The 18,252-nt window shown below is 51.7% G+C and overlaps 1 protein-coding gene across 1 annotated transcript; it reads left to right on the plus strand.

Annotated features, from left to right (window-relative positions):
* The first annotated feature begins 760 nt into the window (after nucleotides 1-760).
* Nucleotides 761-8,592, plus strand: LOC116495787 (thyrotropin-releasing hormone receptor-like). The gene is made up of 2 exons (XM_032198499.1): nucleotides 761-1,546; nucleotides 8,215-8,592. The coding sequence occupies exons 1-2, from the start codon at nucleotides 761-763 to the stop codon at nucleotides 8,590-8,592; spliced, it is 1,164 nt and encodes a 387-aa protein (XP_032054390.1).
* The last annotated feature ends 9,660 nt before the right edge of the window (nucleotides 8,593-18,252 follow it).

The raw sequence follows: 18,252 nt of genomic DNA on the forward strand, positions 1-18,252 counted from the left end.
GATGGGGTGGCTACGGGAGAAATAATTCGAGGAGGTTGCTACCTGGGTTGAATGACCCCCAGGGAAGGGAGAAGGCATCCTCTGCCCCAGCCCAAGGGAAACAGGCAAGGCATCGCCCTGGTCCCATCCTCCTGAGGATGAGGGAGGAAGGAAGGACTCCTCATCCTCCCCTCTCCTTCCTCAGAGGTGGCAGTGCCTGTGGCTGGGCTCTGAGTCCAGGCACCCACACTCCTGGGTTCTGCAGCCTCCTGCCAAGAGGTGCCGGGCCTCTGCCCCAAGGGTCTCCAGCCTGCCACCGCCCCCCCCACCTGGGCTCCTTCCTCCTCCTCCTCCTCCTCGGCTCAGCGGTGAGCTAGGACCCGGCAGGATCAGGTGCGGGGGGGGGGCTCTGAGGGGTCCTGGGGCACCCCGGGAGCAGGGGGGGATCCCGGGGGCTCGGGGGGATCCCGGGTATTGGGGGTTCCCGGGGGTTGGGAGGTCCCGGGGGTTGGGGTGTCTCGGGAGATGGGGGGTTCCCGAGGGCTGGGGGCTTCCTGGCTGCTCCCCAGCAGAGACCCGGGGAGGGGGGTGTGGGTGAGCGGGAGACAGCAAGATTTGGGGTGAATTCTGGAGAAAAAGGGGAGGAAAGAAGAGGTGGGCGGGGAGGAGGGGTGGAGGACAGGGGGGCCGGGGGGCGCTCACCATCCCCTACTCGCGGCAGGGCTGCGCCGGGGAAGGCGCTCGGGGCGCGCAGGAGCCGCGCAGGAGCCGCGCAGAGCCCATGGAGAACGGCTCGGCCAGCCCGGGAGCCAGCCCGGCCGGCAGCGGCAACCAAACCCTGGGCAGGATGCCCCGGCAGCCCCTGGAGCTGCAGGTGGTCACCATCCTGCTGGTGCTGCTCATCTGCGGCGTGGGCATTGCCGGCAACGTGATGGTGGTGCTGGTGGTGCTGCGCACCAAGCACATGGTGACCCCCACCAACTGCTACCTGGTGAGCCTGGCGGTGGCCGACCTCATCGTGCTGCTGGCGGCCGGGCTGCCCAACATCTCGGACGTGGTGGCTTCCTGGGTGTACGGCTACGCCGGCTGCCTCTGCATCACCTACCTGCAGTACCTGGGCATCAACATCTCCGCCTGGTCCATCACCGCCTTCACGGTGGAGCGCTACATTGCCATCTGCCACGCCATCAAAGCGCAGCTCCTCTGCACCGTGAGCCGCGCCAAGCGCATTGTCTCCTCGCTCTGGCTCTTCACCTCCCTCTATTGCCTCATGTGGTTCTTCCTGGTGGACACCACCCAGGTCACCTTCTTGGATGGGGCGCAGGTCACCTGTGGCTACCGGGTCTCCAGAAGCCTTTACATGCCCATTTACTTCTTGGATTTCGCTGTCTTCTACGTCATCCCCTTGGGACTGGCGACTGTCCTCTACGGCCTCATTGCCCGCATCCTCTTCATGAGCCCCCTGCCCGCCACCCCACAGCACCCCTGCCTGGGCTCCACGCACCAGGGAGGCTCCCTCAAGCTCTCCTGCCGGGGCAACAGGGGGGCCCTGAGCTCCCGCAGGCAGGTAGGGTCCCCCAGCTGGGTGGGCTGCTGGGGCTCAGTGCTTTGAGGGGTTTTGGGGGGGGGGGCGGATTCTGGCAGGGAAAGGGGTGCCCCAATATTTTGCTTCCTTTTGTGTGGGGAGCTGGGAGGGTCGGCTTGCTGCATAGGGGGTATCCCAAAGGCAAGCTGGGGTCTGGCAGCACAGATGGATTCCCCCCTGCTTTGGCTGGCCTCCAACATCACTTGGGAGAGGCAAGAGTGCAGGCGTTTGGCTAGATAATTAATTCCTGATTGCCTCCCCAGGGAGGGGGGTGCCAGGACACATTATGGACTTGGGTCCCAGGCAGGTGACTTCAGATCTGGAAAGCAAAGGGAAGGGAAAGCCAGCAGAACACAGGACCCATCCTCTGAGCCAGCCCTGGCTGCAGCCCCCAGCTCCCTGTGGCTGGGGAAGGCACCTCAGTGTCCCAGCGGTACGGTGTTCCTCTCAGTGACTCCTCTGTCATCCAGCTGCTTGCTTTGTCTCCATCTCCTCGCCTTGTTCCTCCTCTCTCTGTCCACAAGCAGTTACTGTCTCTCACCCACCTCCTGGGATGGGGCAGTATCTGAGCATGGGACTCCTGCAGGAGAGCATCCTGCTCAAGCCTCAAACTTCAACACGTGGTCTGCTTCAAGATAAGGGCTGAAGCTTGGGGTCTGGCTTAAGCCTCTCCTGCTGAGTTTGAGCAAGCAGGACCTGATTTCCAGCCAGGCTGAAATTAGTTTCATCATTTATCCAACTCGCTGCCTGACTTGCACAGGAACTTCCACTGCCCGGGAGAGACGATTCACAGTCACAGAGGGAAGCAAGCAGCTCAGAGAATGAGTATTATTTCTTTATAAGCTTTTAAGTCTTTCTAGTTCAGCTTTTTCTCCCTTTTGCTCCATCCCAGAAAGGTTTAAAGCAAGCACCAACATCTGTAACAGCACCAGACTGCTCTCCCAATTGCTGGTGCAGGGTTTTTCCGCAGCAAGTTCCCCAGTCACTACAGGGCAGCACCTACAGCTGCATGGGCAAGGAGCAGAAACCTCTCCTGCCACATCTGCACAGGCTGTGCCGTGGGGTGGGCACTGCACACAGCGTGCTCCAGCCTCATTAGGATGAGTGCCCAAGGCTGTCAGTCCCAAGGGGCTGGATGAAGGAACTCCAGCCCCTGGAAACATCCTGTGCTCTTTCCTCTGTTACACCGGTAGTTTTTTTGAGCTCTTCATTAGCTCCTGAAATATCTTAGCAAAACCTGCCCCTGGCTAGCTTTACATCTCAGAGCTGGGCTCATCAGGAATGAAGATGTCACCGAGGTTTTAAATTGTCAGAACTTGTTTTGAAAGGGGGAGTCTCTCTATCTCTATTCACAACCAACACCTACCTCCCTATACAGGTGTGTGTTTAGTGCTGTGACCATCATCGGCAATATTCTCACTCTATAGGGAGCTCTGTGATGATTTGTGGAATTAGAAAGCAATCACCCAGCTTTTCTCTTTAACAGAAGCTCAGCTGAAGCCTCTGAGAACCTGCTGTGAATCTCCTGCTCACCCAGGAGAGAAAGCAGTAGCGCTGCTATTTGTAGTGGAAAACAGCAAAAGCCACTTTGTAAATCTGTTCGATCCTCACCTCCTGCCTTGCAGAGAGATAAGGGATATCAGTGCGTTTGACTGTAACTATCATCATATTTGGGGGAATTTACTTCCCCCTCACTGGACTTTGGAGGTTTCAGGGAGGTATTGACCATGCTCCCAGTTCAGAGCATATTTCTAACATTCATGGCAGCGTGAAATAAGGAAGAATCCTGGATCCAAGCTGCTCATAAGCTATTCGTGAAGCACAAATAGCAGCTAAAATACCGGCAGGCAAGGTGACTTCAAACTTCTGTTTCCGAGCAGATTTGTTTCATGAAGCTTCCAGCCACATTCCCAGCTTCCTTCTGACTTCACACCAGCAGCACTTCGAGGCAGCCTGTGCTGAGACAGCAAAGGAGAAAGAAACCCCAGCTGGGCCACCGCTTGCCTGTCGGACAGTTGGCCACATGGATGGATGCCATGCTGCACCCCAGAGGTGGCTGTGATACACGGTCACTTCATGTTATATACATGCATAGGAAATTTATATTACTGTCCAGTATGACTGTGCACCATAAGCAAGTGAAACCACACCAACATTTTTATAAGAGCTTTGGGCAGCATGAAGAGTTCTCTGAGCGTAACAAACCTGCTTCCTCCCAGAGCATCTCCCCCAGTGCTGCCTGAAGCCCAGCTGGAGTACTGCATCCTGATGCAATGGCTGCAGTGAGTCACGGCTCTGCATCTAGTTACAAGGAAAAAAGCAACTGAGCAACCGGGCAGGGAGGAAGGAGGTCTCCTGGGAGCCCCGCAGGGTCAGCACAGAACTCTGCCTTGGAGCTGTCCTGCGTGGGGACAGCAGGGACCACATGAGTGACATTTGCAGGAGCTGCTGCAGTGTGCGGGGCGAGAGCCGGCACATCACCGAGAGGGGACTAGTGTGAGGCTGGAGGCAGCTGGATGCATTTGGAGCAGAGCTGGCAGATGGAGATACGGGATGGGAGAAGCAGTGAGCAGAGAAGAGGGCATTCCTGGGGGTGCTATGGCCCCACAACACCCCCAGCCTGGAACCAGGGGAGCCCCCCAGGTCAGCTTTAGCAGAGGTGGGTGCCAGCCCTTGTGACTGTAGGAAAGATGGGAAATGTCTTCTGCTGAGAGGCACAGAAGGGACCAGAATGGCCTTCTCTGGGCAAGGTTCACCTCCACAACCTGCTCCTGAGGAAGTCAGAGGCAAAAAAAACCCTGATGCAACGGGCTGGTACAACTTGGACACTGGTGCCCTGGGTCATCTTCACGGGAAGAAAGATGTCCTCTCTGGCTTTCCAAAAGCAATTGCAACACTGCCTCAAAATTAGAGAGAAATTCTGGGAGGAAGAAACTCAGCAGCATCTCAAATCATCCCACCAGACCCTGTTTTGCAATAGCTGTGGCTGGTGAGCAGCCCACAAGTGGGTTTCTTTGCTCATGAACTACCCGTGGCCAGGGTGGAAAGGCCTGGGTTACGACACCCAGCTTTCACACTCTCCAGAGAAGTGCTGACAGCCCTTGAAAATGTCACCAGGAATTTCCAGGGGGGTGCCTTGGTGATGGGTCTCATCCTGAGCATCAGCCGTGAGGACACAGCACCAGAAAGTGCTCCAGCAAGAGATGCTGGCGGGTCTCCAAGCTGGAAGGGCGATGAGGAGGCTGTGAAAGCAGTACGTGAGCTGCCAGCAGGGAAGATTAAAGTGAGGGTGCACCTCCGAGCACGGATTTCACCCGCTAGGGACCACTAGAGGGAGCGGGATTCCTAAAAAAGGATGCAGCAGCTCAGGACAGCGGTGCTGGGAGAGGGAGACCTGGCACTGGCTGGGAGTGGCCTGGGGAACACGGGCTGAAAGCTTCATCCTCCTTCCAGCCACAGCCCCTTTGTGGCTTCTGCGTGCACACAGCATGCACAGGGGTTGTGAGACTTCACGGAGAAGTTTTCTCCCTGGCTGGTGCTTCCCTGAAGAATGCTTTGAAGCAACAATAAGGATCTGTCTTTTTTAGGGGGTGCAGCTGCTTTATTGGGCCATGCCTGAAGACTGCTCCAGATAGGGATAAGTGAACTCACGTTCTCCCAAACTCTCCATCAGGCACCAGAAGAAAGTTCAGAGCACCTAACGCATGCTGCTGTTACTCTCCCAGGAAAGGCAGAGTGAGGAAAGGCAGGGAGAGGGGTTTCAGCTGTGCATGGAGATGATGTCGGAGATTGCTTTCCCTGTGACAGAGACGTGACTTTGGGATAGACCATGGGGATTTAGGCAGAAGAGCCATCCTGCACCATATACAACTTCAGCCCCAGGAGAACAGTTGGCTTATGAGGCCAATTTCATCTCGCAGCAAGCTCGGGGCAGGGCTGCCCTCTCCCCTTGCAGCCTGGATGCAGCATCCTTGGTGAGCACCGAGGGCATTTAGCAAGAGTAGGCAATAAATCCCTGTGGTGCTAGTTCCTCAGCAGGTATCCCCTCTCAGGATGACAACTTTTCTGCAGGGCTGCAGGACGTGGAGCAGGAAGCACAGGTCTTTTTGTGACAGCACTTGTGTTGCCTCTTGCTGTCTGGGTAGAGGTGTTGTCAGGCACTGCAACGCTTCCGTAACAGCCAGCCGAAAAGCAGGGGCAGCTCCGGCTAAAAGCAGATGAATCACTAATTCTTTCCCATAACAAACTTGGTTTGGTCTTGGAAAGGACTGCAGCCAACTTACTTGTCAGCCTAGGATGCAATCCCTCTGGCTTTGTCACGGTGAGGCAGAGTCCAGCTCACTCTTTACAAACATCGTGGTGTCCTGAGCAAACAGTTACATCAGTGAAGAGGTCAGAGATGCTTCAGCCTCACAAACAAGCATGTGACCAGGACTAATCCATTAGCTTTAAAGGGAGATGTTTCACTGTGCAGAAAGCTCTCGGCCAGAAGTGGCACCTGGCAGAGAACAGAGCTAAGCGGACACAAGTTTGGAGGTTTATTCTCTACAGCAGACACTTTGGCACCTCGGAAATGGAGACAATCCCTGTGCTGAGTGAGGAGTGTGTGCGCTTCGGTGCCCTCCTCCTACACTGGTGTGCTATTTAAGTTTTCCAGGACGCATTTTGCAGAAATCCCACTGCAGTAGGACTACTGAAGCTGATGGAAAGGCTCCCTCCAGCCTTGTCCCAGGGACACCCCTTTAGCAAGGCCCCTTCCAGGCAGGACCTGGACACATTTGGGATGGGATGGTGAAGCACATCTCCCAGGAGGAGCAGCCTGAATAAACTGCTCAGTAGGGGAGAATTAAATCCTGAATGAAACTGTACTTAGGATCACTTGAGTTGAGCTGTTTGCATTTTGCTGTAGGGTTCAGCTTTTATCACATTTTTGTTCAAATCAAGTTCATTCATGTTCTCAGGATATTAACCTCAGATGAATCAAAAATATACCCAAAGCCTTTCTCTCTGCAAACCTGAGAAGTGGTGCAACGGAGGCAGCAGAGCAGCTGATCGCTCCATTGTGGCTGTGTCTATTTGCTGTAAAGATATTTGGAAAGAGCACGGGTCCCATTCACATGCATGGCTCCTCAGGCAGAAATCCTTCCTTCCTGGGCTCCCGTGGTACCTGGAGCTCTGTCCCACAGCAATGCAGTCTCACAGCCCATAGGAGGATGCTCCGTCCCCTGGTGAGGAAAGGTCAAGCCTTTATTGCCCTGCCAGGCTCAGGGCAGACAGTGACTCTGTGTTCAGGACCATTGCTACCAAGCACATCGTCACCCAGCAGCCTCATCCTAGCAGCATGAAACCAAAAGCCTGTGGGATGGATCCAGCCACCCTTGTGAAAGGCACTAGAAAGCTCTGAAGCTTTTCTTTTCAGAATCCCTTCTGTCTTCCCCCAAGGCAACAGCAAACATGCTGCAGTCTTAGCAACAGCCCAGGCACTCACGGCATCACGGCGAGATCTGATTCTGGGAAGTGTCCTCACATTCCCGTTAAACCACACACAGCAAAACACTTCTATTTTGGCCTCGGCTTGACAATGGATCCTTTCTTGTAGGAAAAGTTTTGTTGCCACAGCCAACCACCCCTTCTTTCTACACAAAGCATTACAGGAAGGAATCACTGCTTGTAACTAAGTTAAAAAAGAAAAAAAAAAAATCCAAGAAAAGCTGAAAGACCAAGTGTGATCCAAGTGCTTGCTTCCTTATAGAGAAGAGGAGTCAGTGCACAACCCCCTTTTTGACATTTGAAACACGGCCACCTTAATATGTGGGCAGCATCGGTGTTTACTCATACTTTCCTCCTTGGGGACGCATGTATTCTGTAAGCACTTGCAGAAGGATGATTGTCACCTACCCAAAATACATGTAGCTGTCAAAATTATTAGGATCGTTGGAGTTTCAGTACAAAAACACATTTTCTTAAGCAAGCCTGAGTTGAGCTGAGGGCAATTACTGCTCGCTCCTGCATTCTCAATATCTTCTTGTTCCTAATACATTAATGTAGTTCTTCCCTAGTGTGCTGCAAATTAAAATAACCCATACTGATTAGCTGAGCAGCTCCCCTATCAGGGCAAGTCAGGAATTTGTGTAGGACTCCAGGCAGTCTCGTCTGCTCCCAGTGCTGCTCTGTACCAGGAGCCTGTCCCTGGGAGCACAGCAGGCATAGCAAAACAGGAGATCCCAGACAGGGAGTTGAGATTCACCCCTGGCACCTAAAAAACTTAGGATCCCACTTTGACACAAGTTAATTTCCTCACTGATTTAACATTATGAGCAATTTTCATACCTGTTTTCTGGTACAGGAATTCCCATGGTTATTTCCAACTCATTTCCAGGCTGATGGATGCTTGTGCTGACATTTCAAAGTCTATCGAGTGGTAGGTGAAAATCTGTCATTTAAAGGTTGTATTTATGCAATATTATTTCATGAACAAAAATGGATTCAGTGAGGAATAGACAGTCCCATGGTTTGTGACCCTATTTTAAATCCTTAAAGAGAGATATGTGCGATGCTATAAATTACCTGCACAGTTAGAGGTGGGAAGGCTCTGCTGGAGCTTCAGCACCATCTGCCTATTTCTCTTTTTGCCTATCCCCTCTAACAAGGTGACCAAAATGCTGGCAGTGGTGGTGGTGCTCTTCGCCCTCCTGTGGATGCCTTACCGCACGCTGGTGGTGGTAAACTCCTTCATGGACCCGCCGTACCTGAACATCTGGTTCCTGCTCTTCTGCCGGACGTGCATCTACCTGAACAGCGCCATCAACCCCATCATCTACAACCTCATGTCCCAGAAATTCAGGGCTGCCTTCAGGAAGCTCTGGGAGTGCGAGCAGAAGAGCACCGAGAACCCCACGCTGCACAGCGCCCCGGTGTACTACAGCATCACAAAGGACTGCTCTCACGGCAGCTCGGATCTCCTCACCGAACAAGAAGAGCTGAACAGCCTCCCGGCACCTGCAAGGAAAAGCAGGCCTGCCAAATAAATACCAGGACCCTGAAACAATGCAGGAGCTATGTGGCTGCATGCACCGTGCTGGGAAAACGCCAACAGAAATTGCTTTGGCATTGCGGCAAGCTTGAGTTAATACCTCTCCAGGGCATGTAACAAAACAGATTCTTAGAGGCGAATTAATTTGCTTTTCCTTAATGCTAATTTATTCTTGTTTGTTGACGTGTTAGGCGCAGGTCAATGCTTAGCATCTTTAAAGAATCTGTAGTTAAATATAGCAGCGCAATGCCATTCTGTGTTACGTGCAAGTGCTGCTGTTTGTTGAGTTGGGCCAGAGAACTGGAAGGAAATCCAGGAAGAGAAGGGCAGTCAAGGGAGGGAAAAAAAAAAAACAAAAAAAAAACAAAAAAACCACTGGACCAGGTTTCTTAGGGGGTGAGGATCCCCTTCCCAAAGGCAGGTGCCTATAATGTAGACACCCATGTGAGCTGCTCCTCTGGAGCACTGTCAGAGGTAATGGGGACAGCTGGGCACAAGAAGCAGCTCCTCTCATCTCAGAGTAGCAGTCTGAGGAAGGAGAGGAGATGAATGTCTCCCTAGGTGTGACCCTTTCTCTCCATGACCCTGAAGAGACCAGTCTGACTCTCTCAGATGGAGATTTGTGCATTATGCATGGCTGAAGCTGGGCATCAGGAACCATACCCTGTGCTCCCGGAGATATTGCTGTGCTGGTAGCGTGCAAACCCAAGGTCCAGACCACTTGGATTTGTTACAGAAAAAAAAATGATCAAATTAATAATCTGTGTTCCTTAAGGTAATAATAATACTTCCAACACTGTGGCCTGAATTTCTTTTGAATAATCTTGCCTTTTTTTTGGTCTACATTCCTGCAGCTGCTTTGGCTGGATAGCCTTTGGTAGCCCTGTCCTGTAAGCCCTGGCATGGTGCAGCTGCATACCATCAAGCAGCACGTTGTCCCAGCTACAGCTGCGTTTCAATGGCAGGTGAAACAGTTCTCTTATTTCCTAAGAATAATTCATAAAAGTTCGTAAAGTGTTTTGTGATAAGTGGTACTGCCTATAAGGCATTAACAATGCTCACTGCTGCTGTCATCTAGTAAGCAAAGTGGATATTCATAACCTGACACATTCAAGAAACTAGTCTAAGAACGTTTGCCCCAGACTCACAAGAGACTATCTGGACTGGGAGTAAAACATAAGAGATTACAGATGAGCCAAATGCCAAGGCTCTTGCCAAATGCCAAGGCTCTTGCCAAATAAAATAAGAGTCAGCCACCAGTAACCCTGAAGTGACTGTAAACAGTTCTTCTCTGAGCAGCCAATTCAGCCTCAGCACCCAACACTGCTTTACAGCAACCCAGAGCGTTAAATCAGAGGCTTACATCTTACTTGGGAAAAGATCCGTGAGATATTTTTAAGAGCACAAGACTTCAAGTAGCTGTTCTGTGTCTATGGAAAATAACTTCCCTGGGCGAGCGAGAACAAGACCTCACTTCCCACCAATGTGCACGGAAGCATTCAGGATCTATTTCATTTTGGTGTAGGGTGGCTTTGCATGTATGGTTGTTATGTTGTGGATTATTAAACTGCCTGCTTTGCTCCAGAATACCTAAAGGATAAGGAGAGGGAACACTGATTTGGCAGATATTTATGAAATATTATGAAATGTTTGGAATTTGTGGATTCATGTCATTGTTTTGTGCTCTTTTGCATATATTGGGAATTCAAGAGCAAAGTTCCTCTTTGTTATTCCTAAGAAAATTCTGCAAAGAAATCTGGGAGCTGCTTCTTCAAAAAAAGACATACTTTTCCTACAGCACAAGAGAAGCATTCTATTTAGCAAAAGAAACTAAGAAGTGAAAGAATTTGCTGTAAAATCTTTTCTCTGGTAGATGGATTTTTTTCCCCATTAGAAAAAGTTCTTCCATAGCAGCTCAGAGGAAAAAAAAAAAAACAAAAAACAAACAAACAAAAAAACATCTGCAGACAAAGAAACAGATCAGTAAGCACAAGAGCACCTCGATGCAACACCCAGGTAACAACTCCTGGTCCCCTGGGCATGGTGAAACCCAGGAGTGAGCTCTGGATGTGTCAGCTCTTACCCAGCCCCAAGGTGCGAACCACGCATCGCACAGACCAGAGCTACGCTGGTCTCTTGCTCTAGTGAGTCCTTGCTCCAGAATTACCTCCTCAAAACCTAATAGCTTCTTCTGCTTAAACCTGTGCCCTACCTAGCCTGCACAGGAATTAATTTTCTTCATCTTTGCAGCCAAACATAGCTTGCAGCAGCAGGGGCACGGGGCCCTGAGCACGCCAGCACCTTTGGTTTCAGAGAGCAGCCCCCTCTGCCTGATTCCTGCTCCCCAGCCACACAGGATGGAGATTTAGGATTAAAATTAGGATTAGGGCACTTCTGAGGTGATGGACATGCACTTTGGCAGCCTGGATCTCTGCCAGTACAGGGAACAGCTCAATACTAAAGCATCCCAACAAACTCTTTTCTGTCTTCCCCATCACATTTCCATTTTTTTGCTGTTCCCTTTAATGCTTTTTTTTTTTCTTCCTTCCCAGACAGTGACAGTTTGAAAGCACTATTCTCCTAATTAAATTTTAGCCCCAGGCCAACAGCTAATTGATGGTTCTGAAGTTTTTGTTCAACATACTTGAGATTCAATTAAAAAAAAAAGACCTGTCCTCTTCTCCCCTTTCTGCCCTTATCTGCCAAGTAGTGCATGATCCTTTGTTATTTCTTGAGGAGTAATTGGCAGATAAATTCTCTCAGCACCACGAGATCTCCAGTAAAGGCACTGGAGCATTAAACTCAGTAGAGGAGGAATGAGCTCCTGCTCCTTCTCCCTGCACTTATGCTGAAATGTTGGGAGGGCTTTAGGTGAAGGAAGAAGGTCAGCACTCAGCTTGCTAAGGAGATGCTGCTTGAGAAGACAGGCAAATGCATGCTGTTAGGAAAGGAGTTGCCAGTAGAAAGGAATTACAAGGAGTAACTGCTGCTAGAGGCTTCAGCTGATGGCTCCCAGAGGGATTAGGCTGGAGGGAGCCTGGAGCAGGCAGCTGAAGCAGTTTTGTACCACCAGCAGCAAAGCCACAGACCTGCAGAGGTGGTTCAGAGCTGAGGGAGCTGGGGCAGCTCCTGCTGGGACCGAGGTTCTGTTGATGGTTGGACTGGGTTGTTCCCACAGGCAGCCAAAGTCACCGGGACAGCCTGCTCCTCTGGCTATCATTGCATAGTACCCTGAACTTGGAAACCCTAGAGATGGGCTCTGATTTGGAAAGAGCCAACCTCCCTGTCCTTCTCCTTTCTCCAAAAGGCACTCAGTCACCTTTATGCCTCTGCCTACTTGCTCCTTCTGCTCCCTCTTCCACCTGCCTGCTGCTCACCCAGAACAGCCCTGCAGCCAGCTCTGAAGTGAGACAGGAGCCAAATCCCAGTCACTGCAGGGTGAGGACTCACAAGCATTTTTTCCTTTGTGCAAGTAGTATCTAATAAGCAAAGTGAAAACAGGAGGGTGGAAATCTGGCCTGGCCTTTATCTGGTTGGAGGCGGACAGACTTCAATGCTTTCTCTCTAAAAAAAATCCTAGTTTAGGTGAAACAAAGAGATCACAAAGGTTCTGAAGCTCAGCCTTTCCACAATCACTGCTAGAGCCCCAGCCTGGGCATCCCCATGGTGTTCTGTCCCCTCTGGCAGAGTGGGGCTGAGCAGACTCACCCCACGGAGACCACAGCGACCCCCTGGGCCAGACCAGGGGTCAAAGCTGCTGGGAGTGCCCGTGGAAAGCAACCCCTGGTGTGCAACAGGGCAGGGAACTCCTCCTGGGCATGGTGGTGAGAAGAGAGAAATAGATGTTATTTCTTCATCAGTGCCAGCCCTGCAGGGACCTTTGGGAGCTCGCATTCCAGCAGCAGCTCGCGGTTCCCTGAAGAGCTCTCCGTTCCTCAGTGCGTGCCATTTCTCAGGGCAAGGTCTCAGCAGACAAGCCAGTTGTCTCCAGGAACTGTGGCCATGGTGCCACATTTGGTGGTGCTGGGTCTGTGCAGCTGCACAGAGCTTGGCTGGAACTGCACGAGGAGCAGCTGGGAGCACAGCACAGCAAGCTCTGGGGCAGCAGAGAGAAGGATGCACTGACACTTCAGGGGCCCAATATTCTCCACAGGCTCCCAGTCACTCTGACTTTCCTCCTCTGGGTATCCATGGTCTGAGCAAAGCTTCAACTCCTTATAAGAAATCCACCAGCCCCTTTCAAACTTGAGCATACCTTGCACCCTGAATCCCTCAAGCCTGCTCGCAAAGCCCAAAGCTGCATGCTGCCCTCAGCACTTAGTCACTGCCACTAGCATGAGAGCAGGCTGTAAGCCTACAAATGTCCCCAAACAGATCCTAAAAATCACTCCTAAATAATTTACCACATTGAAGCTGCTCCTCAATTTGATCTAACCTGTTAGCTTCTTAATTAAAGCTTGCTGTTTCTAAATCCTGCCCTTGCAGTGCTTACTGACCTGGTAAAATGCCAGCAGCTTGCTTTGGTTATGCAGCAGAGGGGTCTGGTGGCAGGAGAGGGGTGCTCGGCTCTGCCACACTCACAGGTGCTGCAGAGCCACTGGGTGGGAGCGTGGGTGTGTGTGTGCCAAGGGGGGCACAGGAGTGAAGTGGCTCAGGGGAAGCACTCATGGGAGGTTTATGGGCTAGAAAACCCCATGGTGGCTGAAGCTCAAGGCTTTCATCAGAGACACCACATCCAGCATGCTTACCTGGCTCTGGTTGACCCCAGCGCAGTGCTTGTGGGCAGAGCAGTCACCTCCAGAGGGTTAGCAGCAGGGTCTGCAGCAAGGACTCTTTGCTGCAAAACACCAGAATTTAAATGAGTTGCTGAAATAAGCACCAGCCAGGTTGCCTTCTTACATCATCTCTAGGTTTGCCTGGTGGGAGGGGTGCTTTCAGGAAGGTAATTGGGCATCCACAGCAGCTGGTATCAGAAGTGGCCTTGCTGGGGGCTCTTTGGGACAGCCTCTGCCTCCTGGTTTCTGCCAGCACCTCGGGAGCCAGCCCCAGGCCGTGCTGGGGAGCAGCCCACAGAGCACCAGTGGCTCCCTACAAAAAGGGAGGAAAAAAGGAGCAGAAGAGGACCCAGCACCACGCTGCAACCAGAGCTGGTTACAAGAGCCCGGCTCTGCTTTTTGGTACAAGCCTGCAAGGAAGGAGTAAAGAGCACATGAGTAAAACCAAAATAGCAGTACCTTTAAACTAGTGACAGCTCACCACAGAACATGCTGAGCAACTGCTTACATTTTTTAGAGGCACAAGTGAGGGTGGACCACACATCAGGGAATGAATTAAAGGCGGCCCCTTTTCAATCTGTTCTGGCCCCTGGCTGCTTCTTTGAACTAATTAGTTCAAGCAAGCTCCAATTAAGGAGCTGCTAATAAGGCTTGGGGGGATAGTGCTACAGCAATATTGGTGTAATCACTTCGAAGTTATTTGCTTGTTTTGCAATGTGTATTTCACAAGGCCTCTGGAGGGCTCTTTGGCTCTCGGAGCTGTCTCCTCTCCGCTCGCTCACAGGATGCTGTTCCGCGCTCCTTAAAGCAAAGCACCCATTTCGGGGAGCGTGCTGTGATTCACTGCTGATCAAAGCCTGCCAGTCCCCCAGGAGTGATTCTAGTTGATTCTATTTACTCAAATATCCCCAGTTTGCCAATTTTTGCAAGCACCAGCCCTATAGGATGAGCACTACGTGGTGCAAGCACCCCCTGCAGCGGGGGCTCTTACCCCTGCGGGCAGCCCTGCCCTGGCTTATCTGCAGACCCCAAACCAGGGGCACTTTCCCAGCTGCTACATGGGGGTGGAAACAGAACTGCAAAGTATGGTGATGGGGCAGAAGTATTAAGGATGTTTTCTAGTTGCTGAATTCTTTAGTTTCAGCCCGGTGACTGGTGCTCTGCGTGCTGTTTCTATAGAGACCGAGGATGCTGTGAGTGCGCTGGGGGCTGCTCGGCGCTGCTCTGAGTGGGAACACCTGGTGCCAACGGTTGGGACTGGGGACAGCAGCTTTTCCCTCTTGGGGAGAAGGTCCTAGGGTGGTCCCCGCGCTGATGGGATTTTCAGAGGGTCAGCAAAGGGCTGGTGTCCTCCTGGCTGCTTGGCAGTCGGCTTGTGGGCAGCATGGCCACAGGTGAGAGCGAGCCTGGCTGCCCCAGCCAGCACGACCTGGGTGGCTGCTTGGAGGAAATAAGCAATGAAAGCAACTTGTCCCAGGCTGCTTTTGGGAAAGCTACTAGTTCCCCTGCCCTGTGCAGAGGAGCAGGGTCACCCCTCTGTGCTCCCCAGGACCAGCTTGCAGCCAGGACCACCTTAGCCCTGAGACCAGGGCCAGGAGTGGGGGATGCTCCTGCTCTCTGCAGGCAGGGCAGTGCCACCATCCCGTCCCCGGGCTGGGCACGTCACTCTCAAAGGACACCGGGGCTCGGGTTGCACCTTCCCTCCCACTGGTGCAAGCTACCTAACGTGTGCCCTTCTGTCACCGGATCAGGCCAGGGCCTCTCTCCTGGCTCTCACATGTCCGACTCCTCTCCCTGCAGCCGGGGACGGTGCTGGGGACATCACCCCAAAAGCAGCGGCTCCTGAGGTAGAGTCTCAGTGCTGGTGCCCCCACCCCGGGGAAAGGGTGTGCTCCTCTTTTTGGTATTTTTCAGATTTTTGAAGCACTACATCATGGCTTCAGCAAGAGACCCGCCTCCCTGCCTGCTGCCTCCGCATGGGCCAAGGATCTGCTCCATTCACCAGCCGGAGATTTATGAGGTGCGAAGGGCTCCGGTTACCCTGCTGCCCCTCGCCTCCCCCCCGTGACTGGCTGAATGAGATGCTGCTGGCTCCTCCAACACCAGCAGCAAAACAAGCCCAGAGGAGAGCAAAGCCATCGTCTCACCAAATTTGTCTCCTCAGTTCCTTATCAGGGCACAGAAATCTTCCACCACAAGGCCTCCTGCACCCTGCAGAGGATTTGGGGAGCCCCTGCTGCCTGTGGAGGCTGAGCCTGCGTCTTGCCAGCCCCTCTGCACAGCTTGGCTTCACTCATGTGAGAAGCTCCAGAAATAGAAAAGGGATCGAAGGTTTTGGCTATCCTGCATTCCTTGGGCCCCTGTGCCCCCGCCTGGTGCTGGGCTCTGTTCTCCCATCCTTCCCCTAATCTGCTCTTCTCCCCACTACCATTTCCCCATCCTGGCTTTCCCATCACTTCGGCTGCTCACTAAAATATTCAGGGGCTGGAGGTGGCTGTGAGCTCATGGGTCTGCTGTGACTTCAATGCTGCCTAAGAGCACGTGAGATTTTGCACCAACAGGGCATCCCGATCACATCTGTGGGTCTTTAAATCAACACAAGAGAACTGAAGCCAGTGGGCTAGAAAGAAAGTGAGAATTGTTCCTCTCCAAACACAGAACTGTGGCGCCAGGGGAGCAGGCTGCAATACGTGGCTGGGAAGGAACTTGGCAGCCGCCCTGGGCAGAGGCAGGCAGCGAAGGGACCTGTCACCGGCTGCCCACATCGCCCCGCCAGGCTTTGGGCCAGCGAGGCGCGTTTCCTCCGGCCCCGTGCCTCCTCCCATCAAGGCCAGCTCAATGGGGCTCCGCTCGCTGCTGACACACAGGTCCCAGGGCATCTCTGCATTTGGGTCGAGGTTTTAACAGCAGCAGAGCAGCGTGGTCTGCAACTGGTTTCCTTCCTGCAGGGTTCTAGAGGGTTCTGGCACACGCACTGTACCTATGTATCAAAGACTAGCCAGGCTCTGGCTGGTGATTTTCAGTTTTCTCCCCTTGGTGGTGGTCCTGGAGGGCCTCAGCAATACCAGTGCCAAGCCCTTGATGCAGAGGCCAGGGCAGCCCCACCTTCCCCAAAAGCCTGGCTCCTGTGGCCACGGCCAGCCCGAGGCACCCCAGGCTTGAGTCTTGCTCACCTCGTCCTGCGTCTGGGGCTCTGCCAGCTCAGCCGCAGCCACCTCTGAGCCCAGCGTTCCCCTCTGAGCTGAGCCATCCTCTAGAGAAAATGCAGCCAAGGAGTTATTTATGAGCCAAGGTCCGGATCAGCGCGTGCTTGTTATTCATTGCAAGGGTTTCCTCCCTGCGGTTAGTGGGCCCCGTGCTGGCTTCATGCACACGCAGGTCACTCGGAGAGCTGGTGACGTCCTCAAGCATCTGGCACCAACCTTTCAAAAAACAATAAATGAAAACAATTCTCTTTGCACAACACCCCCCTATCACCCAAAAATGCAGATTTTGAAATAGATATTCAAAATTTATTTATTTATTTAGCAGAAAGCTAAACCCATCCAGCTGTCACCTCTGAAATTCTGGACCTCATCATCGTGACCTCTCCTTGAAGACTGGAATGAGTGTGTCATACCGAGAAGAAACCCCCACAAAGATAAACACTGATACAGTGAGCAGATAACTGTTTATTATTGCACGTAATCCAGCAGAACAACTGACAGAAAACTTCGGACAGCAGTACACAGATTGTAGTACACAGCTTGCAAAATCTGTGACGAAAGTAATTTTGTGTGAAGAGTGAAATGTATCTGCATCTTCGTAAGACCTGAAAAGTATAACACAATATCCTATTCAGTTTTGAAAGCATGCAGTTTGAGGTAAATCTGTTATTTTGCATCTAAGAAAACGAAATCCCTAAGGGGCTATATATATATGTCTATATATCCATGTCTCAGTGCGATATGGATATATTTATATGTCACATAAAAGCAAATCTACCTACGTTTCTCAGAATGTTAATAGGAGGAAAGCACATTACCGAGTGCACATCACATGCATAAAAAAAACTGGGGCAGGAGGGGGGAGAATTACCTTAGCATTGTTGAAAAAAAGATCCTTCTTTGTGCTTAGTGATAAATAAAAGCCCCTCAGGTCTCTCAACGGAAATTGTCTTGGTGGCTAATAAAAGCAGTTGGCATGTTGAAACTGCAGAGCTGGCAGGTGAGGGCCAGCAAACGGGGATAAAATGCCAAAGGCAGCAGAGCCTGGGGTTTGCAATACATTTATATTTAAGAAAAAGAAAAAAAAGAAAGAAGCAAATTGCAACTAAACTACGCTCTGTGGAAGTGTAGATGATGCTGCACAGCTTTCTCAGGACTGGTACAGCCACGTTGCTTTTAGGAAGGGATCACATTCGCTTCTCCCACAGTGAACACCATGTACTTGCTACTGTGGCAATGTTCCTGAGCTGAATAAGGTTAAAAAATAAACTTGGTTCACAAAGAAAACTACTGAATTATTCTCACTCTCTTATATCATAATTAGAGTAGATAAATTAGGCAGGCTCTGCCCTGTGTCTCCAGTCCGTGTAAACTCCTGCCTGTCTGCTGCCCTGGCTCTGAAACCCTTTCAGACTGACCTTTGGAGCAGACTGTCCATCTGTTTTTTTCCTTACCCAACATTTCCCGTTCTTTCCAGTCCCTCAGGTTTTCCCACCCAGTCCTGTGCTGTGGGACTTCAGGATACACAGAGGTGCACAACCAGCTATAAATAACATTTCCGATTAACTTAAAAAGAGATAGAAAATACATATTGCTCTTAAAAGAAGGAAGAAACATGTCCAAGCACTCAGCCTCACACTAAACTGTAACTTCATCTGTGCCGACTTTCTAAGC

Source organism: Aythya fuligula, chromosome 16 (genome assembly GCF_009819795.1).
Source record: "Aythya fuligula isolate bAytFul2 chromosome 16, bAytFul2.pri, whole genome shotgun sequence".
NCBI classification, from domain to species: domain Eukaryota; kingdom Metazoa; phylum Chordata; class Aves; order Anseriformes; family Anatidae; genus Aythya; species Aythya fuligula.

Bases quoted from the DNA above. Each gene is read 5' to 3' on its own strand.
- LOC116495787 (XM_032198499.1), top strand. From the start codon at position 761: ATGGAGAACGGCTCGGCCAGCCCGGGAGCCAGCCCGGCCGGCAGCGGC. The intron at 1,547-8,214 runs GTAGGGTCCCCC...CCCTCTAACAAG, and splicing joins CCCTGAGCTCCCGCAGGCAG to GTGACCAAAATGCTGGCAGT.